General features: G+C 38.9%; 1 protein-coding gene across 1 annotated transcript; it reads right to left on the reverse strand.

The window, feature by feature from the left end:
• Nucleotides 1-680: 680 nt before the first annotated feature.
• Nucleotides 681-9,638, reverse strand: Clec12b (C-type lectin domain family 12 member B). Its single transcript, XM_059256933.1, has 6 exons — nt 9,294-9,638; nt 7,615-7,713; nt 5,540-5,755; nt 4,923-5,077; nt 4,530-4,645; nt 681-1,346 (listed from the first exon to the last, which is right to left on the reverse strand). Exons 1-6 carry the CDS (start codon nt 9,382-9,384, stop codon nt 1,196-1,198), a joined length of 828 nt encoding a protein of 275 aa, XP_059112916.1. The 5' UTR covers nt 9,385-9,638; the 3' UTR covers nt 681-1,195.
• Nucleotides 9,639-18,845: the final 9,207 nt, after the last annotated feature.

Below are 18,845 nucleotides of genomic sequence, written 5' to 3' on the forward strand. Positions count from 1 at the left end.
CAGTAAATTTTAGGCCACTGTTCCAAATTGGTACCACAAGTCAATTAATATTATTTTTAGATGATAACTATGCAATTACTACATAATTAATTGAAGAGAAAAATCAAAACCATATCCTTTGTGAATATTCTGAAATCCATAATTTTGCTCCAGAAAGATTCCTGATGCCTGAATTTACAGTGCTTATCTCCTGCAGGTATGTGGCAAACTGTTTCAGGAAAGTTTTAAAAAATAATTGTTCTGATGCTGTGTCTTCAAATAATATTTTAGTAGTTCTCTGAAGAAAAAAGACACAGTGACAGAGAGATGTCTTAGCAGTTGTGAGCACTTGCTCAGCAAACCGAAGCATGGGAGTCTAGATCCCAGCACCCGGTAATAAAGCAGGTGTGGTCAAGCACATGCCTGTAAGCCCAGCACCTGGTGAGCAGACAGAAAGATGACTGGAGATTGCTGCCTTCCAGCCTAGCTGAAAAAGGAAATTCACAGGCTCCAGATTCAGGGAGAGACCTTGCATCAAAGACAAGGTGGGGAGTGATAGAGGAGGACAACCAAGGCTCTCCTCTGGTCTCCACACTTATACACAAGTATAGATATCTATACGTGTGCACATATCCACACACACATACATGATACTTATACATACATACACTCAGAAAATAAAATGAAATAGCATATTAATATTAAAATAATAAATATCTTTATTATTCTGATAATACCCAGCTGCAAAATTGATAGCCTGAATATTATTAGTTTAAATAAATGATGAAAATATTAAGACACAGTGTTCATCCTATTTCATCTAGGCTATCGGTTATGAGAATTGACAGTGTAGTTTCATAGGAAGACAAAGTAGAGTTACTCTGCACATGGAGGCTGATACTTAGCTGCTAAATGGATTTAGACAAACAATCTTTAAAACAGTAAAGTATTTCCAATTCAGCAATACAGCACTGCTGTCCCAGGCCCTTTACTTTGAACTCCTTCAAACCTGTACATGATTGGGCAGCCTTTATAACAGGGGTCTCAGAGAGTCAGACAGTGAAGCAGAGAATGTTCTGTGAAGCAAGTTTATCTGTGAGATAGTTGAAGTACAGTCACTTTTTAGTCAGTTTTTGGCTCAAATACTGGACCTTCCTCCTTTCTTGCATGGATCTACAATAGGCCCTTTCTTTTCGATACACTTAAAAGAGTCAGATTAATCCAAATCTTCAATCTTCACCAGGGAAGCTGTCTTCTCACAAATCCAAGAAATTTCAGCACTACAGCGAGAAATGTAGACATTCCCTCTTTCAAAATAAGCACACCCTCTAGATCCATTGAACCTGGCATGCTCCTGATTGCTAAATCTGGAAAGTAATTGATTTAATATTAATTAAAACTATTATATATGAAATTAATTAGAATTAAGTGTTCTCAGTCACCCTTAGAGGGAAAATCCATACTATTGTGAGATCCCAGCCTCCACAAAGCATCAGGATCTGTAATGCCAGCATCTCTGAGTTCTTTATCTCATGTTAATTTTGACTCCAGGAAAAATATTTCTTTAAGAAGAATATATTTAACACTGGCACAAAGTTGTGGAAGTAACCAATCCGTTTCTGATTGAGTTTAAGGCCTACCCCATGAGAGGGAACCCATACCTGACACTTGGCACGTTTTTTTTATTGGCCTATTTACTTTCTAAAGAGAAAGAGAAAGAAGGTGTGGAGTTAGATGGGTGGGGAGGTGGAGAGGATCTGGGAGGAGATGAGGGTGGGGAAACCATGATCAGAATATACTATATGAATTAAATAATAGTATACTATACGATATTAAACAAAAAAGAATTTGTACGTTATAGCTTGGAAATTATTATTCCCACCAGTATTATGGAATTCTACTAATGGAATGCACTCAGTGCAGATTACATTAGAATTGATAGTTCATTTTTACATCTCAAATTTTAGTATAAAAACTAGAAAAATAAAGCAATACCATGTAAAAAGTTTTCATGTTTTGCTATGCAAAAATGTAACTGCATGCTTTCACACGTATTTGAGAAAACAAGACAGAGTCTGAGCAAGGAAATGAACGACTTACTGATGTGATTGAGTGATCAGGAAATCGTGTCTAGCTTCTTGGCTCAACTTTAATGATAACCCTTAAACATCATCCTTAAAAATCATGCATGCTCAGCCTAAATGTGTGTCATAAGCACTGCTTTTTCCAACTGGGATGCCATGTTATTTTATTCATCAGAGCTAAGCCTATCAAACGTTACTATTTGAATATATCTTGATCAGAGAGTCCTTATTCGGGATCCAAGGAAGAGGCTGCATAAGTCTGAAGTACAATATTTCTAGGCTGTGTATAGAGAGCTGGGTTATCTGACAGCTGCATGACCTACGGTCATTGTCTGTGGTCTCTGCACACCAAACATAGGCCATTTCCTCTGCATATTCACAGGATCCAGTAGATGATTCAAGAATGAGTAGCATTCATATAGGTGATGAGAAATGTACATTCTAACCCAGGAATCGCACTGCATTTACATGGCGCTTGGTCCCACTCCTGGATGGTCTTGGTTTAACAGCCCTCCTCTCTTCGGGTCAACTGTGAACACTCTCCACCCAGTTACTCTGCTTTGAAAAAGAGTAGCTGTCCTTTTTGTCTCTGTTGTTTAAAGTGAGCCTTTTGCCATTATGGCTAGTGTGAAAGTAGGCTAACCAAATATGGCTAGGAATGGTGATAAGACCCTGGGAGATACATATTTGAACAGGAAAAGTCCTAGAAAAATCTCTAGGATCTTTAGGGAGAAAAGAATAGACATATAATTATTTGTTGTTCATGGCATTTGGTGAGCCACAGCTGAATCCAAGCAGCTTTGAACAAAAATTAAATGATTATAATTCAGTTTACAAAATGTTGACAAAATACATGCAAGAGTATGACAGTGAGATGGATGGTTTGAGTACTTGGAGGGGGAGAGATACTAGTGACATAAGATCTCACTGAATGTAAAAGTTACAAACTTAAAAATGTAAGTACAACTATTACATTTAACTAAATTCTGATGTATGATGTTTGCCAATTTTGTCTTTGTTTTAAAGTCTTTCAAAAATTTTTGAAGCCATGTATTCCTTTAAACTTTTATTCTTATAAGAGAGTCATCTTATTTTATTTATGTGTTTGTCTGTGGAGCTACGCATACATGTGTGTAGGTGCCCACAGAGGCTGTAAGAGGGGGTCAAATCTCCTGGAGCTGGAGTTACAGCGGTTGTAAGTCACATGTGGGTGATGGGATCTGAACTCGGGTCCTCTACAAAAGTAGAATGTGTGTTAACCACTGACTGACCGTTCCAGTCCTTGCTTAAAAAAAAAAAGTTCTGAGATGACTTAGTGGGTAAGAGCACTTGATACCAAGCCTGATGATTTGAGTTCAATTCCCTGAATGAAGTTACTGGAAGTGGAGAACTTATCCCTGTAGGTTGTCCTCTGACCTCCATGTGTGCCCTGGAACCATATAACCCTCACCTCCCCAAATAAGTAAACAAGTACAAAAATAATTTTTAAATACTAATGTTAAGACAAAACAAAACTTATTCTTGAGAAAATAAGGATTTATCCCATGGTACCATCTTGTAGATGAAACAAACATTAGTTTTCATCTCCCAACCCACACCACACACCCACTGGCTTCCTCTGTAAGCCCAGCCTGACTCCAAGTGTCACCTGGGTTTCTGGCTCCCAGTGAGTCTGGACCTCTTTCTTAAGGAATCTTTTGAAAAATACAGAAGATCAGATGGTGTAAGACTGAAACATTTTTTATGTTGACTTCTATTTTGTTGTAACTTTAAATATAAAAAGCTTCGATTTCCCAAATTGTAGAGGTGTGATGTGTACTTTCAATACTATCATGGAGGCTCTGCAGCAGTAGATTTTGCCTAGGACACTTGCCATGTAACCTAATTGGTGGTCTGCATCCTGAAGCTAATCAGTTCACTAATCAGGCAGACTTGCTTTCTTTGAGAAAATGGCCAACAATTACTTAATGTGAGTAATATGTCAATGTTTAAATGTGTGTCTGTATAACAAACACCACCCTGGAAGGTTGTAAAGGATGGAAAACAAAATAGCTAAGTGGATGAATAGGTGATCTAAAATGTTCAGCCTTGATTTGGTCACATCTGAGCTGGGCAATGTCAGGCATGTCACCGAATCTCTCTGTGATAATATTTTTATTATGTAGTGGGGGTGTGAAAGTGCATCCTTCCAGGATTTATATTTGCAAAGTACTTTAAACATACTATTATATGTACCTACTTAATAAGGAAAGCAGCTGAACAGCACATGGAGTTCAGCACATTACTCTGAGTTTGACAAACAGATAGAATTACTTACCAGCTCTTGATGTATTTCCTACTGAAACTCTCTCTTTTTTAACAGAATACTTTTTTCCTATCTAGATTTACAATTCTTTCAATTTACATAAATTTTCTCAGAGTTCTATGGAAATCTTGATCTTCCACCCCTAGCAGTCAGATACTTACAGGGTTGGAGAGGGAGACGAACCGTCTTCCCATAGCCAATGTTTGTCAGTTGAGTTCCAGTACAATCCCAGCCAAAAGAAAGAGGGTGTGAGTGATGGCTGTGACTGAAGAAAATCCTAGGGGAGGGAGGAAATAGATCAACTGAGAAGCTATCTGCTGGTTTGAGGAGGAAATATTAAAAAATTATTAAATTAATTTATTGTCTGGGGATAGCCCAGTGATGGATCACTTTCTAGCATGTGCTGTATCTTGGGCTCCATGTCAAGTTCCTCAATTCATTTATTAGTTCTCATTCAAAATCCACCAATTTCCTATTGTGAAACAGAAGCACCACCTATTTACTTTTCATTGTGTGGGTAATATCTATAGCTGGGGGAAGAGAGTCAATCATACCCTTTCTTTGATGCTGTCAATCTTCACCAGAGCGGCACTCTTGCCTATACAGTCCTTTCTGCTGTCACTCCAAGATTTCTCTTCATGAATTGTGAAATAATAGCAACTGTTTCCATGCCATTGCCAAGTCCTGGGACAAGGATTGCACTTATGATCTGAAAAGGAAATTATACTCAGAAGTACACACTGTGTGGAGTGACTGCAGAAGCCTTTGGAAACTAAGTCATTCACACAGGCAACAGATCTGAGGGCAAGCACCCTGGAACATACTGTGCCAAGAACCCCTGGAAGCAGAGGAACTGTAGTTGGGGGTTGGACAATGGAGATTCTCTTTGCAGGTCCAGGCTTTTAATATTCTTATGATAACCAGAGCACCTAAAAGTGGCCAATAAAGTGGAAGGTTGAAGTATCCAGGCTGATAGCATCTGGAAATGATTACAAAACTCTCTTGTGTTTTCTGAAGTATTAAACGTGTATTTCCTCATCCTTTGTAAATTCAGGATGGCATGGTCATGGGATTACTAAAGGATACAACTTTTAGGTGCTGTACTGCATTTGGGACTTTGATAAAGGTGACAAGTTTGATCTGGCCTTTTTGCAGATGTGAGTCAAATTACCAGAAGTGTGGATGAGGAATTCCTTGCAGAGCTTGGTAGCCATCTGTTTCTGCCTCTCCAGGAGGGCAGAGATCTGGGACTGGAGAGATTCCTCTGTGGGATCCTTCCAGGAGATGTTCAATATCTCAGACAGATTATTCTGCTGTGGGTGGATGATTTTTTGAAGTTGACTCAATTTCTCTGACTCTGAGTTAGTATTGTTAGACATCTGCAAAACTGCAAGACATAATGAGACAAGTGCATGTGTCCTGCCGCTCTCACAAGGCTGCCAGGTTGACTCAAGAGTGTGATTCCCAGGCCGCTGGGGATTCTTCTCTCCCTCCTCCGACTTTCCCTTCTCCTCTTTCCTCTTCTCTCTCCCTCCTTCCTTTCTCTCTTTCTTTTCCTCCCTCTTCCTTCTTCCCTCACTTTCTCTTTTCCTCCTTTTCCTTCTCTCCTCTACATTCTTTGTAGAGGGCACAAGGTACTTCTGCTAACCTTCCACATTCTCTCTCTCTCTCTCTCTCTCTCTCTCTCTCTCTCTCTTCCCTTTCTTTCATCCTTGACAGGGTTTGCCAATAATCCGAGATTGGTCTTGGACCATTCTAACCATTTCTAGTTCTGGATCCACGCATCTATTTAGAAACATCTGTATTTTTATTAAGGTCTTCCAGTCATTCACAGTGTGCATTGTACTTACAAAAAAAATTACAATGTATTTCATGAAGAGTCAACATTATTTCACTTTAGTTTTTTTGGGGGTGTTCATCTTTGAAAAGATAAGCAACATATTCTCCTAATAGCATCTAACGAGTATCTGTTACCTCAACAGGAGTATCAGATTTCTTTTCCAAAGAATAAAATAAATAATTAGTGTTTATAAGTCCAAATCATAACTATCAATGAAATCTTTCATATAAGCAAATAAGTGAATAGAGCATGGGGGACATTAGCGCCTGTGATGAGTAATCTTTATTGTTAATGCGACACTGTATAGAATCACCCAGTTGAAAAATTTCTGGATGTGTCTGTATGGACATTTCCAGAGAGATTTTACTGAAATATTAAGACCCACCTTGAGTGTGGGCAGCAGCATCCCCTTGGCTGAGGACCTAGACTGAGTATATAGGAGGAAGCAAGCTGAACATGATATTCACCTCCCTCTGCTCTCTGACTATTGATGTAGTGTGATCAACTACTGTACATGCCAGTCTCCATGACTTCCCACCATGAGGGACTGTTTTCTATCTTAATTAGACTATGAACCAAAATAATCCTTCCTTATTTAAGCTGCTTTTTTGTCACATCAACAAGAAACAATAACTCATACTCCAATATACTTTTTGACTACAAGTCACCATAGAGTGGGTGCTGACCAAATCAGTACTCTTTATTCCACATACTTAACATTTTATAATATACATATCCTCAGGATAGCTTTCCACTTACCATAATGCACAATGCCCTAGCTAGTCCACCTGTAACTGCACATGAATCAAAAGAATCTTCTCTTAGGGTCTGTTAGGGAATGGCTTCCACTGTAACATACATGAATAGTATGATTCTATCTGCCAGATGTGACGTAATTCACACCCTTTCTCTTCTTTCTCTATGTGTTTTTCTTCATTCAGGCAAGTCAAGTTGTTGCTGCTACTTAAATGTTTTCTCTACCCGAGAAGGTCGTGGGTGAGCAGACTGAGCTAGCCTTCTGCTAAGTTTCAAGGTAAATGAATTGCATGCCCTTCTGCAAATACATCTCCAGCTTGCTTTCCTGTTTTTCACTGAGAGTAATAAATGGGTATGTCTGTGCAGAAAAGAGCTTGTCCATTTTAAACAGTAACTAAGAAAAGAAGAGTCCTCCTCATAGTGTGATCTAGTTCATCAAAAGACAAAAATGACTGTGGGGTAGAATTCTCATAGCAGTGAAATAGGACCTTGTTAGTGTTTTTTGAAGGTGTGATAGAGAATGGAGGGGATCTGGGGTAACAGAAATGATTTGAGGATTCTGTATGCTAGTAACATATTCTCCCTGAATTTGCATACTGTACAAGTTTTTTTCTAACTGCTTTTCTTTTGTTTAATACAAATTCACTTACACATAATCCCCAAGGTCACTAGTCCGGTCACCAGCAACAGGCAGAGGGTCATCAGGCTCAAGGCAGCTCCTCGCCAGATGGAGGATGGAGCTGGGTGTCCTGGAAGCCAACAGGGATGGTCAAGTAGAACCACAGCATGCTGTTACATTTGGGGTTGTTTCTCCTACCCAGGGAGCTTCTTGATATTAATTTTTTCCCTTGTTTTTTTAACACCACTGTTTAGAAAATCGCTAATATGAAGCATGATACGGTCTCTCCCTCAGATTCCCATTTCCTCACCTTTTAAGAGTGATTTTCTCTTATTTTTTTTTTTACATAAGTCCCCACCTTTGTCCCTTAAGTTCACTGATGTTGTGAATGAGGTGTGGAGACGAGTTCTCTGGAATGGTGCTGACAACAGGAGAGACTCTGAGTTTTAAGACACAAATATCCAAAAGGAGATGGTTCTCCCTTCCTTATAAAGGCGGATTGTACTTTTAAAAGTAATGTTAACTTGGTAAAATAACTTTTAAGTCATTATTTATCCTGTTTTCTATGTCATAAGTAGTAAAGTAATCCCAGGTGAAAATGTATAGTCTAACCTGCAAACAGCAGGATAGCCCAGAGGACCAGCAGGCAACTCTTGGACCATGTTTGTCATGAAAATGTCGGTCACCTTCCCCTTCCTTCATTCACACAATGTTTTTGCTAGGTGAGGACAGTAGCACATCTAGGTTAGTCACATGACCCCTTTCCTCAAAGCTTAGAATGAGAATTACAAGACAGACATGCATAATCATCTCACCTTAGTAAATACCACAAACTCTATGCTGGTTACTGTATATCTCCTCCCTAAGACACACACACACACACACACACACACACACACATATGAGTCAGGATAACAACTAGGACTGTAACACAACCTTTGGAAGTGAAGAAGATAGCCTTATATATTTAATGGTGTCTTACTCCAGAAACAGTGACACTTCTGCCAGCTAGGCATAAGGGAATGAGCTGATGCTGGAAGACTGTCTCCACCACACACTTGCATAAACTTAGACAAACTACCTAGCTCCTTTGAGATTCAGCATTTCCATCTGCATAACTGCAAAAATCGTGATATTATTTACTTTGCTTTACAACTACACTTCAATAAAGATACATATAGATAGAATTTTATTATTGATAAATGCTCTGAGTTACACTTGGGGTTCCAATGACTTTAAATTAAAAACAGCATAAGGGAAAAAGCTAGTTCTTGTTCACTGGTGATTTATCTATACTCAACTCCTTCCCTAAATTATACCACACACTAGCAAAGCTTCTTCTACTTATTTTAGAATTCTTTTTGGCTTCTAGAAGAACATCTCTTGACATTGCTAAGAAGATATAAGAGTCGAGAATGGTTATAAATAAAAATCTTTCACTCCCAGACCCAATCTCTGTGACATACCTATTAATTTTTTTTCCTAGAGTGAAGAGCTTCATGACAGTGATTTCATACAGTTCACGAAGGTCTTGAAAGCCCCATGTATTCTCTTAAGGACACTCACTCTGCTGACCTATTCCAGGGCTATTTGTCTGTTTTGGAGATTATATTGCACACTCCCCCTCCCCATCAGTGTCAAAGCCCACATCTCCACGCACTTAACACCTGTCAGTTCCAACGTTATAATGTGCTTTATCTGAGCTCTTACCTTTCTTTCTTAGGTTATTTCCATCTTGATTACTTCTCACTCTCGCAGAATCTTGAAGCATAAGCGTTGCATAGGTCACTTCATCAGACATCGTAGGAGAAAGTGATTCTATAAATCAATGTTGCAATATCTTCAGGCCCAGTACAGGCAGTTCTTTTTCAAGGTTAGGCGCTTTTACACAGACAAATAACTGACACAAGACACTCCCTATTGCTCCTTTGTAAGCCTTTGACTTTGAAAGTCAATTTTTCTGTAATGAAAGTGAGAGAAATCAGAAACTCTCCTTAAGAATTAGAATGTTGCCAATTTCCACTGTAGTGCATTGTTCTTTGCTGGGAAGCCAAGATGATGTGTTTGTAGGCAAGCAGGAGTTAAGCCTTCATGTTGGAATTCCCATGATCCTTTGGGAACTCTGTTTAAAGAATGAATAAACAATCCAGTTTCCTTCTCTGCAGAGACTAGTTAATCCTATAATGGATCTAGTTTATCTTCAGTCATACCAGATATCAAGGAGAGTCACAACAGGAGAAGCAGTGTCACATATGCCTGGACAGTGCAATAAGAAACTTGTGTGTGGGTGTGAGGGGTGCATGTGTGTGTGTGCACGCGCACGTGTATGTGTGTGTGTGTGCATGTGTGTGCATGATAGAGGTGTTTTCTTGATTGAGGTGCCTGCTTCAAAAATGAACTAACCAGCTTAGCCCTAGAACTTACAAGGATCTAAAAGGCTGTGTCTATTTCTAATTATTTCATACTTTTTAAAATATAAAACTCACTACACTATATAAGGAAGTACATTGTTGTTAGGAGTTTGTGATGGGTAGGAATCTCTTAAGATTGTCCTTCTGAATGCGGCAATTTATAGGGAAAATGAAAAAAATTGTGTTAGATTATCTGAATGTACTTAATGAAATAAAAAAAAGTCCTTAAACACTGAAGAAGCTTTATTGGATGATCAGTGAGTTTTCTGACAATATTTAATAAGGTATTGATTGGTGAAAGAAGAAGGCAATTAGCACCCAAATATCATGTGTTGGAAGGAAAGTAGAGAAGCAGATTGTCCTTAGAGCTCTCCAAGATGAATACACTCCTAACAATACCCTTGATTTTTGACCAACAAGACCCAAGCCAGACTTTTAACCAAAACCTGTAACACATTTGTGCTGTTGATCTGTTGAATGTGTGGTCACTTGTCACCAATAGAAAGCTAATGCAGAATCTGTCTTAGTTATTGTTCTATTGTGAAGAGACCAAGACTGTGGCAACTCTTACATTAAAAAAAAAGCATTTAATTATGGCTTACTTACAGTTTCATAGGTTTAGTCCATTATTGTCATGATGAGGAGCATGGCAGCACACAGGCAGACATTGTGCTGGAGAGGTTGAGAGTTCTACATCCTCATCCACAGTCAGCAGGAAGAGAGAGAGGCTGGGCCCGGTTTGGGCTTCTGAAACCTCAAAGCCCACACCCAGTGACACACTTCCTCCCAGGCCACACCTTCTAATGCTTCTCAAGTAGAGCCACTCCCTAATGACCAAGTATTCAAATATATGAGCCTATAGGGGTCATTCCTATTCAAACCACCACAGAGCCCAAGAAAATATTTCTTTCCATTGCTAACCAACGCTTTCATTAGACAATTCTAGAGCTCTCCCATTGAGATGCACCCCCAGCCCTTTCAAGAAAATACTGGGGAACCACAACTGAGCAAAGGAAATAAGAAATCTTCTCTAAAGTTTTCCTTTATGCAGAGAAAGGAGGAGATCAGATAATTGGTCTGTACCAGATATTTGGTATGTTCATATATGGTTTATATTTGGTGTGGGTGTTATATTTTCAGATTACTGGGTGCTGATCTAAGTCTTTCCAGGAGCTGTGTCTGGGTAAATATTATGGGATTAGTCAAAGGTCTCCAGAATGGGCTGTACATACTCCCCAGTAGGTACAAGAAGACATAACATGTTCTTCAGTAACATTTGTGCACAATCTCCAGACATGAATGTTAATACATGGTTCATTCATGATCATTTCTATCCACCCTGAAAACTGATGTAGTGCTCAAAGTATCTGGAGGCTCCAAGTTGAACTACAGAGTTGTTAAGATATCCCAGTCTACAAAGTTCTTGAGTTACAAACACAAGGCCCCGAGTTTGATGTCAGAACCCATGTAAAACCTGGGTGTGGTGGTATGCACTTGTAATCTCAGCATTAGGGAGGAGAAACAAGGATGACTCCTGATTATGGAGTCCTATTTCCCTGTAAGAGACCTTGTCTAAAAATTAACATTCAAGGATGACCTCTCACTTACACATGCATGCACATCTACACACACACATACACACACACAAACACACACACACACACACACACACACGACTACACACACATACTTGCACCAGCACACAAGAACACACACATACAAACCAAGAAAACAACAACTCCACAAATTGCTCTATCAGAAGCTAGTAACAAATCTGTTTACTATTCTAAGTAAAACAGGTAATGACAGAAAGGGGAAAAGCCAAATCAAACAGGTAACTATATATTTATTTTCATTAAATTTTGCAAAGACTGTGTGTCTGTTCTCATTTACTTGACTCCTTCACATACCTTAAAGTTCTCAAAGAGAGATCACTTTCATTATCTTAGATGAAATAATGCTTAGAAAAGTGATGAGGAATCTCCCAATTCCTAGGAATCCCTCCCAGAAAGACAATGGATCCCATCTCCTGCATATTTTCTATTTTTATGATCCCTTAAGTCCATATAATCTACTCTTAGTTTGTCATTTTATTAATTGAGAAATTACCTACTTTTCTATCCCACAAACTCTCAGCATCTCTGTTGATCATTTTAGAAATTACATTTTCAAAACACCATGTGCAATCATTTACCAAGGGTTAGGATAACCTTCCTCACTCCTTTGTTAATTAATTAACTTAATCATTTATTTTAAGGTATTGTAACCCAGGGCCTTGAGCATTTTAGGGGAACAGCTATTCCACTGAGCTGTATCTGCTGCCCTCCTCATTACCTTATCAGCTGCCTTAATTCTCCAGCTGGCCTCCACTCCTCTCATGTCACTCAGTGATTTCAATGTCTATGGAGCTGACAGTTCAGTACCCAGGGTCTTTCCTCCAGTAACTTAGTCCATCACCACAAACCAGCTGCTTACTAGTTTATCCTTTAGATCCATGTGGGCCAGTGTTGTCTGATCCCCAACTCCTGTCTCTCCAGCCCACTCTGCTAGCAATTTTATGGCTATAGGATTTGATGTCTGTTGGGATATTAAGCTCATGATCCTGCCAACTTTTCATTGTCTTTAGTGTTTATTCCGTGTACCAGGACTGATGATAGTAACCATTTTCTTATACACAGTGACACATTCCTTGTTCATTTCCTCCATCATCAGCACCCAGACATACAACATAGCTTCAACCGCCTCTCTCTATTCCCCTCTTACATAAGGTTGGCTGAATGTGACCACATTAACTTCTGACTTTAGAATTATAATTTTCAGGTACCTCTATTAATCAGTGTCATACTTGCTAAGAACATTATTCACTACCTCTATTTCTCAATTATCAAACTTTCTTTTTTTTTTTCTTTCTTTCTTTTTTTTTTTTTTTTGAGACAGGGTTTCTCTGTGTAGCTTTGTGCCTTTCCTCAAACTTACTCTGTAGCCCAGGCTGGCCTCGAACTCACAGAGATCCGCCTGCCTGTGCTTCCCGAGTGCTGGGATTAAAGTCATGCGCCACCACTGCCCGGCTCACACTTATTTTCTTTCCCCTTAAATTTCACTGATAACCTACTTTGCTATTATCTTAGGAAACACATGAGTGCTTCCTCTGTTGTGCCAAATAGACCAAAACATCTACACTTGCACATAAGCTGGATTCCTTCCAACAGTGGTTAAATCACACCAGCTCTCTGTATGACCAATCTCCCTCTGTACTTTAAATTCTATCTCATCTACCAGGTTATTCAAATATTTTGAATATGTGATTTTCTCTCTCTCAGTCATCATTAATATTTCCAAGTTTTCTAAAATACATATCTACTGATTCATTCACCTTACCCCATATACATGACACATCTCTAAAACAACAGCAAATCTCATCCATATCTTGCAAATACTATCACATCATTTCTTGAATGTTCTTAACCTCAAAAGGATTCAAGAAACTGCATCTTCCTTCTTTTTCTTCTCAGGGTTCCTGAATTTATTATATTATTATCATTATTATTATCATTATTATTTAGGTTAAAAACTCTGACATCACTGTTATCCTTAACCTCTATATAAATACATTCAGTGAATATTTCCTGGGACAGCTCTTGCTGATCATATAGGTGGCATGTGGAATGATTATTTTCTTTATTTAAAGTATCATTTTCTTCAAATGTGTTGTTGCTCAGACACCATTCTCTCAATTTCCTTTTTACTTCACTCACTCCCAGCTGCCCACTATTGGATTTACCAGTTCTTTCTACTGTGGTTTGAAAGTGAAATGTCCTCCATAGGCTCATTTATCGGTGCACTTAGATCCCAGCTCTTGGCAATGTTTGGAAAGGCTATGGTATCCTTAACAGGGAAGCCTTGCTGGAGGAAGCATCCTGTTGGTAGAAGGCTTTGAATTGTAAAGTCAGGCCTGGCTTCCTGTTCACCCATTTTCTGTACAAATGAAATGTGACTGGCCTGATTCTTGCTCCTCTTACCATATCTTTCCTGCCTGTTCCTATACCTTCCCCACCATAATGGAATCTATCCCTTTGGAAATGTAATCCAAAGTAAACATTCTTTCATCTAAGTTGCTTTTTCTTAGATTATTTTATCACAGTAATAGGAAGTGAAACTAAGACACATCCTTGATTGGCTTTAAAGTGTCATGTGCCAGCATTCAGCTCTTGGCCCTCTTTGTTATACTCACCCTTAGATGAACTCCTCCAGGTCAACGACAAGGGATGGGACATCCAGTCATTGCCCCTGTCCTGCTGCCTATCTCCAAGTTGCTTAGATATATTATAAGACTTCAACCTTAATGTATCAGGAAACAAATGTGTTTCTTCATCTCAGTAACCAAGAACTCTGTGCTTATAGATCCTCACCTCAAATGCCCGTGGTTATGTGGATGGCCCTGGTTAAACTAAGTGGGTTACAAAATGAAGCAAAGAGATATGAATTTGGGAAGCTGATCTTTAAGGAGGACTTATAGGTTGATAGGGGTGTGAGAGAGATAATGGAATGTAGGAGTTTGGGTGATTAGAACGTATTATATATATGTATAAAATTTTCAAAGAACAAATTTTATCAAAAAAAATCTGCCACAGGTCTGGAAAGATGGCTCAGTGGTTAAGAGCACTTGCTGCTCTTTCAGAGAACCTGGGTTGGTTCCCAAAATCCATGTTGTGTGGCTCACAACTACCTGTAACTCTAGTTCCAGGAGATCTGACACCCTTTTATAGACTCCACGGTTCCTGCACACATGTACACACACACACACACACACAGACATATACAAACACACCTTAAACCTCGGCTGAAAACCCCCAAACAAACAACTTAGAATCACCTTTGACTTGCCTTGCTTCTCTTATATAGATTCCACCAATGCTTAACATGCATGACTAATAGAACTCAGCTGTAAATATAGAAGTTGATTTGCATTAAAATAAATACTGAGCTTATGTGATAGGAAGTGATACCCTCTCTGTGTTCTTCATCAATCCCACTCCCACGTATTGAGTCTACAGCAGAGAGCGCTGCTGAGGAGCAGCCTAGTGTACGTAGTACCCAGTGTCCACAATAATTCAGAATTATATAAGGAAAACTAAAGACCCAACCAGTGGTACAAAAGACCCAAAGGAAACAGAAAAAAAAAAATCAGAAAAAAGTAAAAATGGCCACAAGGAGGAGACATAGGATGAATAGAGGACGGAATTTAGTTAGAAACCTGATCGTAAGCTATCTTGATTTAAGTAGAGGATTATCAAGGTAAACCCATCGATTTGAATCCTGACTCAAACTTACATGTCCTGTGATCTTTTGTATGCAAATTAACCTCTCAATTCTGTGCATTTTGTTTTTTGTTTTGTTCACTTTAAACAAGATCTCACTGTGTAGTCTAGACAGCCCTTAAACTTACTATCCTCCTGCCTCACTCTTTATAGTAATGAAATTACAGGCATTCACTACCAAGCCTATCTAATTGTCTTACTAGTAAAATTTGCATACATATGATACCTACAGCAACAATAATCGACAAAAACCTATAGAAGCAGCCACCACTTATTTTACCCCCAACAGCTGATGTTTAATGTAGATAATCCTTAAAATGGAAGAAGCCTATATAGTTGCTGAAATGCTGTGAAACTTGAATAAACCAACCTAAGGAGTTCAAACAGTTACATTCTGTTATAACAATTTATTTTTCTTCAGAGCGCTGTGAGTGCAGTTCTGTACATGGTACATGGGTGTGTTCATGTGAGTATATGTGCATGTATGTGTACGTACATGTGCACACAGGTGAAAGCCAGAGTTTGACATCTAGTGTCTTCCTCAATAGTTCCCCATGTTATTTTTTGAGATAAGATCTCTAATAGTTCTGGTTTGACCAGAACTGGTAATAGACCTGGATTGGTCAGGCTAGCTGGCCAATAAGCTCTAGGGATATGCCTGTCTCATCCCTGGCCTCTTTGCTGGTTACCTGAGGCCCACACCACAGCTTCTGTCTTTTTTTTTTTTTTCTTTTTTTTTTGGTTTCTCTGTGTGACAGCCCAGGTTATCCCAGAACTCACTCTATAGACCATGCTGGCCTCAAACTCACAGATATCTGCCGGCCTCTGCCTCCCAAGTGCTGGGATTAAAGGCATGCTCAGCTCCTGGTTTTAAAGTAGGTTCTGGGGATCAAACTCAGGTCCTCCTGCCTGGGCAGCAGGCACTTGACCCACTGAGCCACCTCCCCACCCAGGCCCCTTCTCAGCGTGATGGTGAGACATTATCTTGCTCTCTTCTCTGCTTCCTCTGCTTGTATACTGGTGTACTCACCACCCTCCACACACAACTTGTGTGTTCCATTGACTATTTGACCCCAGAAAACAGAACAGTGGCAGAGATATTCACGGTGATGAATAAATACAGGTTTGGCGAATGGCTGGGTTAATTATCTCTGCCATGTAGGTTTCATTGTGACATAACACTTCGTATCTCAATACAGTCTGGCACGAAGCCCCACTTAAAACATGCTTGAACGTGAACTTTTTACTCAATTACACCATACTAACTCAACTGCCCGTATCTTCATCCAGATATCCTTTGTGATTTTTGACTTTCCTTTGGATTTTTGTCCACACCATTTGACTGCCAATTAACATTTTACTTAGATAGAACCTTTAGGCATGTTCCTGATAACCTGAATGGATGGTTGCAGCCCACTGTTTCTTCAGTTTCTCTGTTATGTAACCAGGTGCCCTGCCTCATTTGCCGGATAATTAGTGTAAATCCAGCAGCCTTTTAATAAAACTCATTTTTTAAGTCCACATGTTTAAGATTCCTGAAAATGGAGGAATGAATGTTAATTATGCTTTGTTTTCCCCAACAGGAAATCCTGTCATTTTCCAAAGACAATCAACATTTCATGTGTGTGCACAAAGCTGAAAAGCCAAAGGTGAGCCAGCAATTTTAATGTGGAAGGCTGAGGGTTGAAGGGTAGGGATTGGAGCTGGGGTTAGTTCTTGATGGGAATGCACTGGTAAAAGGCTTTTAACTTTGCAATGAAGATACCCGATCATCAGCTACAAAAATATTCATTTATTTTCATTTGGAGACAATGTAGTAATGTCCATAGTGGTCAATGCCTCCTAATTCATTGTCTTTCTCTTTTCCACAGCTCCACGCTGCTGCTGTATCTTGGTCAGTCTTAGCCACAAGATTATTCCATCACCTTCCTTTCTGATCACACCCACACCTTGTCATCCAGATCCTGTGATGTGTTACCCATTCTTTTTCCATAAACACAGGTAATGGATCTGAACAACACCAAAATTTGAAAGACATCTTAATGAGCTGAAAGAATTTAAAACCTGAGGAGGTGCTACCCCTTTTTAAATGAAATGTGATCAGAGAAAATCCCCCAATTCTTTAAAAAAAAAAAGTTTTCATGTGTACAAACATCTACTTATTCAACAAATATTGACTGAGTGATTACTGTATGTCAATCACCAGAACACATCATTCTGGGGGAAAACAATTTAAATATGTGATCTGGAAATGTAGCTCAGTGATTAGAGTGTTGGAGTTGGATACCCAACACTATAAAAAAGAGAAAAGAAATTAAATGAAAAAATATATAACTATGTGTGAATAAGGGACAAGAGTGTGAACTGCTGTGAGGCAGGTTTGAGGAACATTATCAATGTCAAAAACAAAGGTTATCCAGTCAAGTTGCAAGTCTGTGTTCCTGAGGGCCAGTGTCACATTGCCTCCATGAATGCCAAGAACTAACTTCTTGTAGATTATCATTATGGATTAGACATGTGAGCAAAAATAAATAAACACAATTCATATAACAGTGTTTCTTAGAATGTGAAAATAGGTGAGTTTTTATTTCAACTTAGAATTTTATGTTGTTTTTGTTACTGTTTCTTGAATAAAGAAAAGAGGAGGTAAATATTCAAGTGGAAATAAGAAATGTCGACAGGGTTTTGTAGTGTGCTTAAGAAATGTCTATACAGACTGTGAATTTTGTAAAAGAAAGAAGAAAAATTTAGTTTATCTTTTATTCGCTGCACTTCTTGCTTTTATTTTTCCTACATATCTTACTTTACATTCATATTGTGTGTAAGAGAATAAAATTAAGTTTAAATGCTTTGGGAGACTTTTTTGACCCTGCAGCTCTCGATATTTGTGTTGTCTGCTCATAATACCAAATGCCATGCTTGGAGGATGGAAGATAGAATACACACAAAGGCAGATCTATATTTAATGAACTGTAGATCTAGAGAGAAGAAGGTTGTGACTGGAGCAACTGAGGAACCAAACAGCAGTGACAAATTACAATGAGAAAGAGGAAAGAACCAATAGAAATGCCTTAACTGTGGCTACAGGAAGGGGCATCGTCCTCTGGTCTGAGGCTCAGGATTACCCACCCCAGAGATGTCTTCTGATGCTAAATGTACAGTTTCATGAAGTAGTGGACCTGTGTCGTAAAGTAACCTGGCCCCTGTTGGTTTATAGGAATAAATAGGACTCTTTCATAATTAATCCAGATGCCTAAGACTCAGAATATCTGGAAACTTAAACAACGCAAGCTAACTATTATGTTTAATTACTTTAGGTTTACATTAATTAAAAAAAAAAAGTGTACTGTCATTCACTCTGTCCTTGGAGCTCACAGTTACACATTCAATTTAATTTACCTGATCAAAATTTTCAAACGGATACATTTAATTGTGGTGATATTGTGTTCCCCAATATATTGTACATCCTAATAAACTTATCTGGGGTCAGAGAACAGAACAGCCACTAGATATAGAGGCCAGAAAACGGTGGC

This window comes from Peromyscus eremicus, chromosome 3 (genome assembly GCF_949786415.1).
Source record: "Peromyscus eremicus chromosome 3, PerEre_H2_v1, whole genome shotgun sequence".
Taxonomy (NCBI): domain Eukaryota; kingdom Metazoa; phylum Chordata; class Mammalia; order Rodentia; family Cricetidae; genus Peromyscus; species Peromyscus eremicus.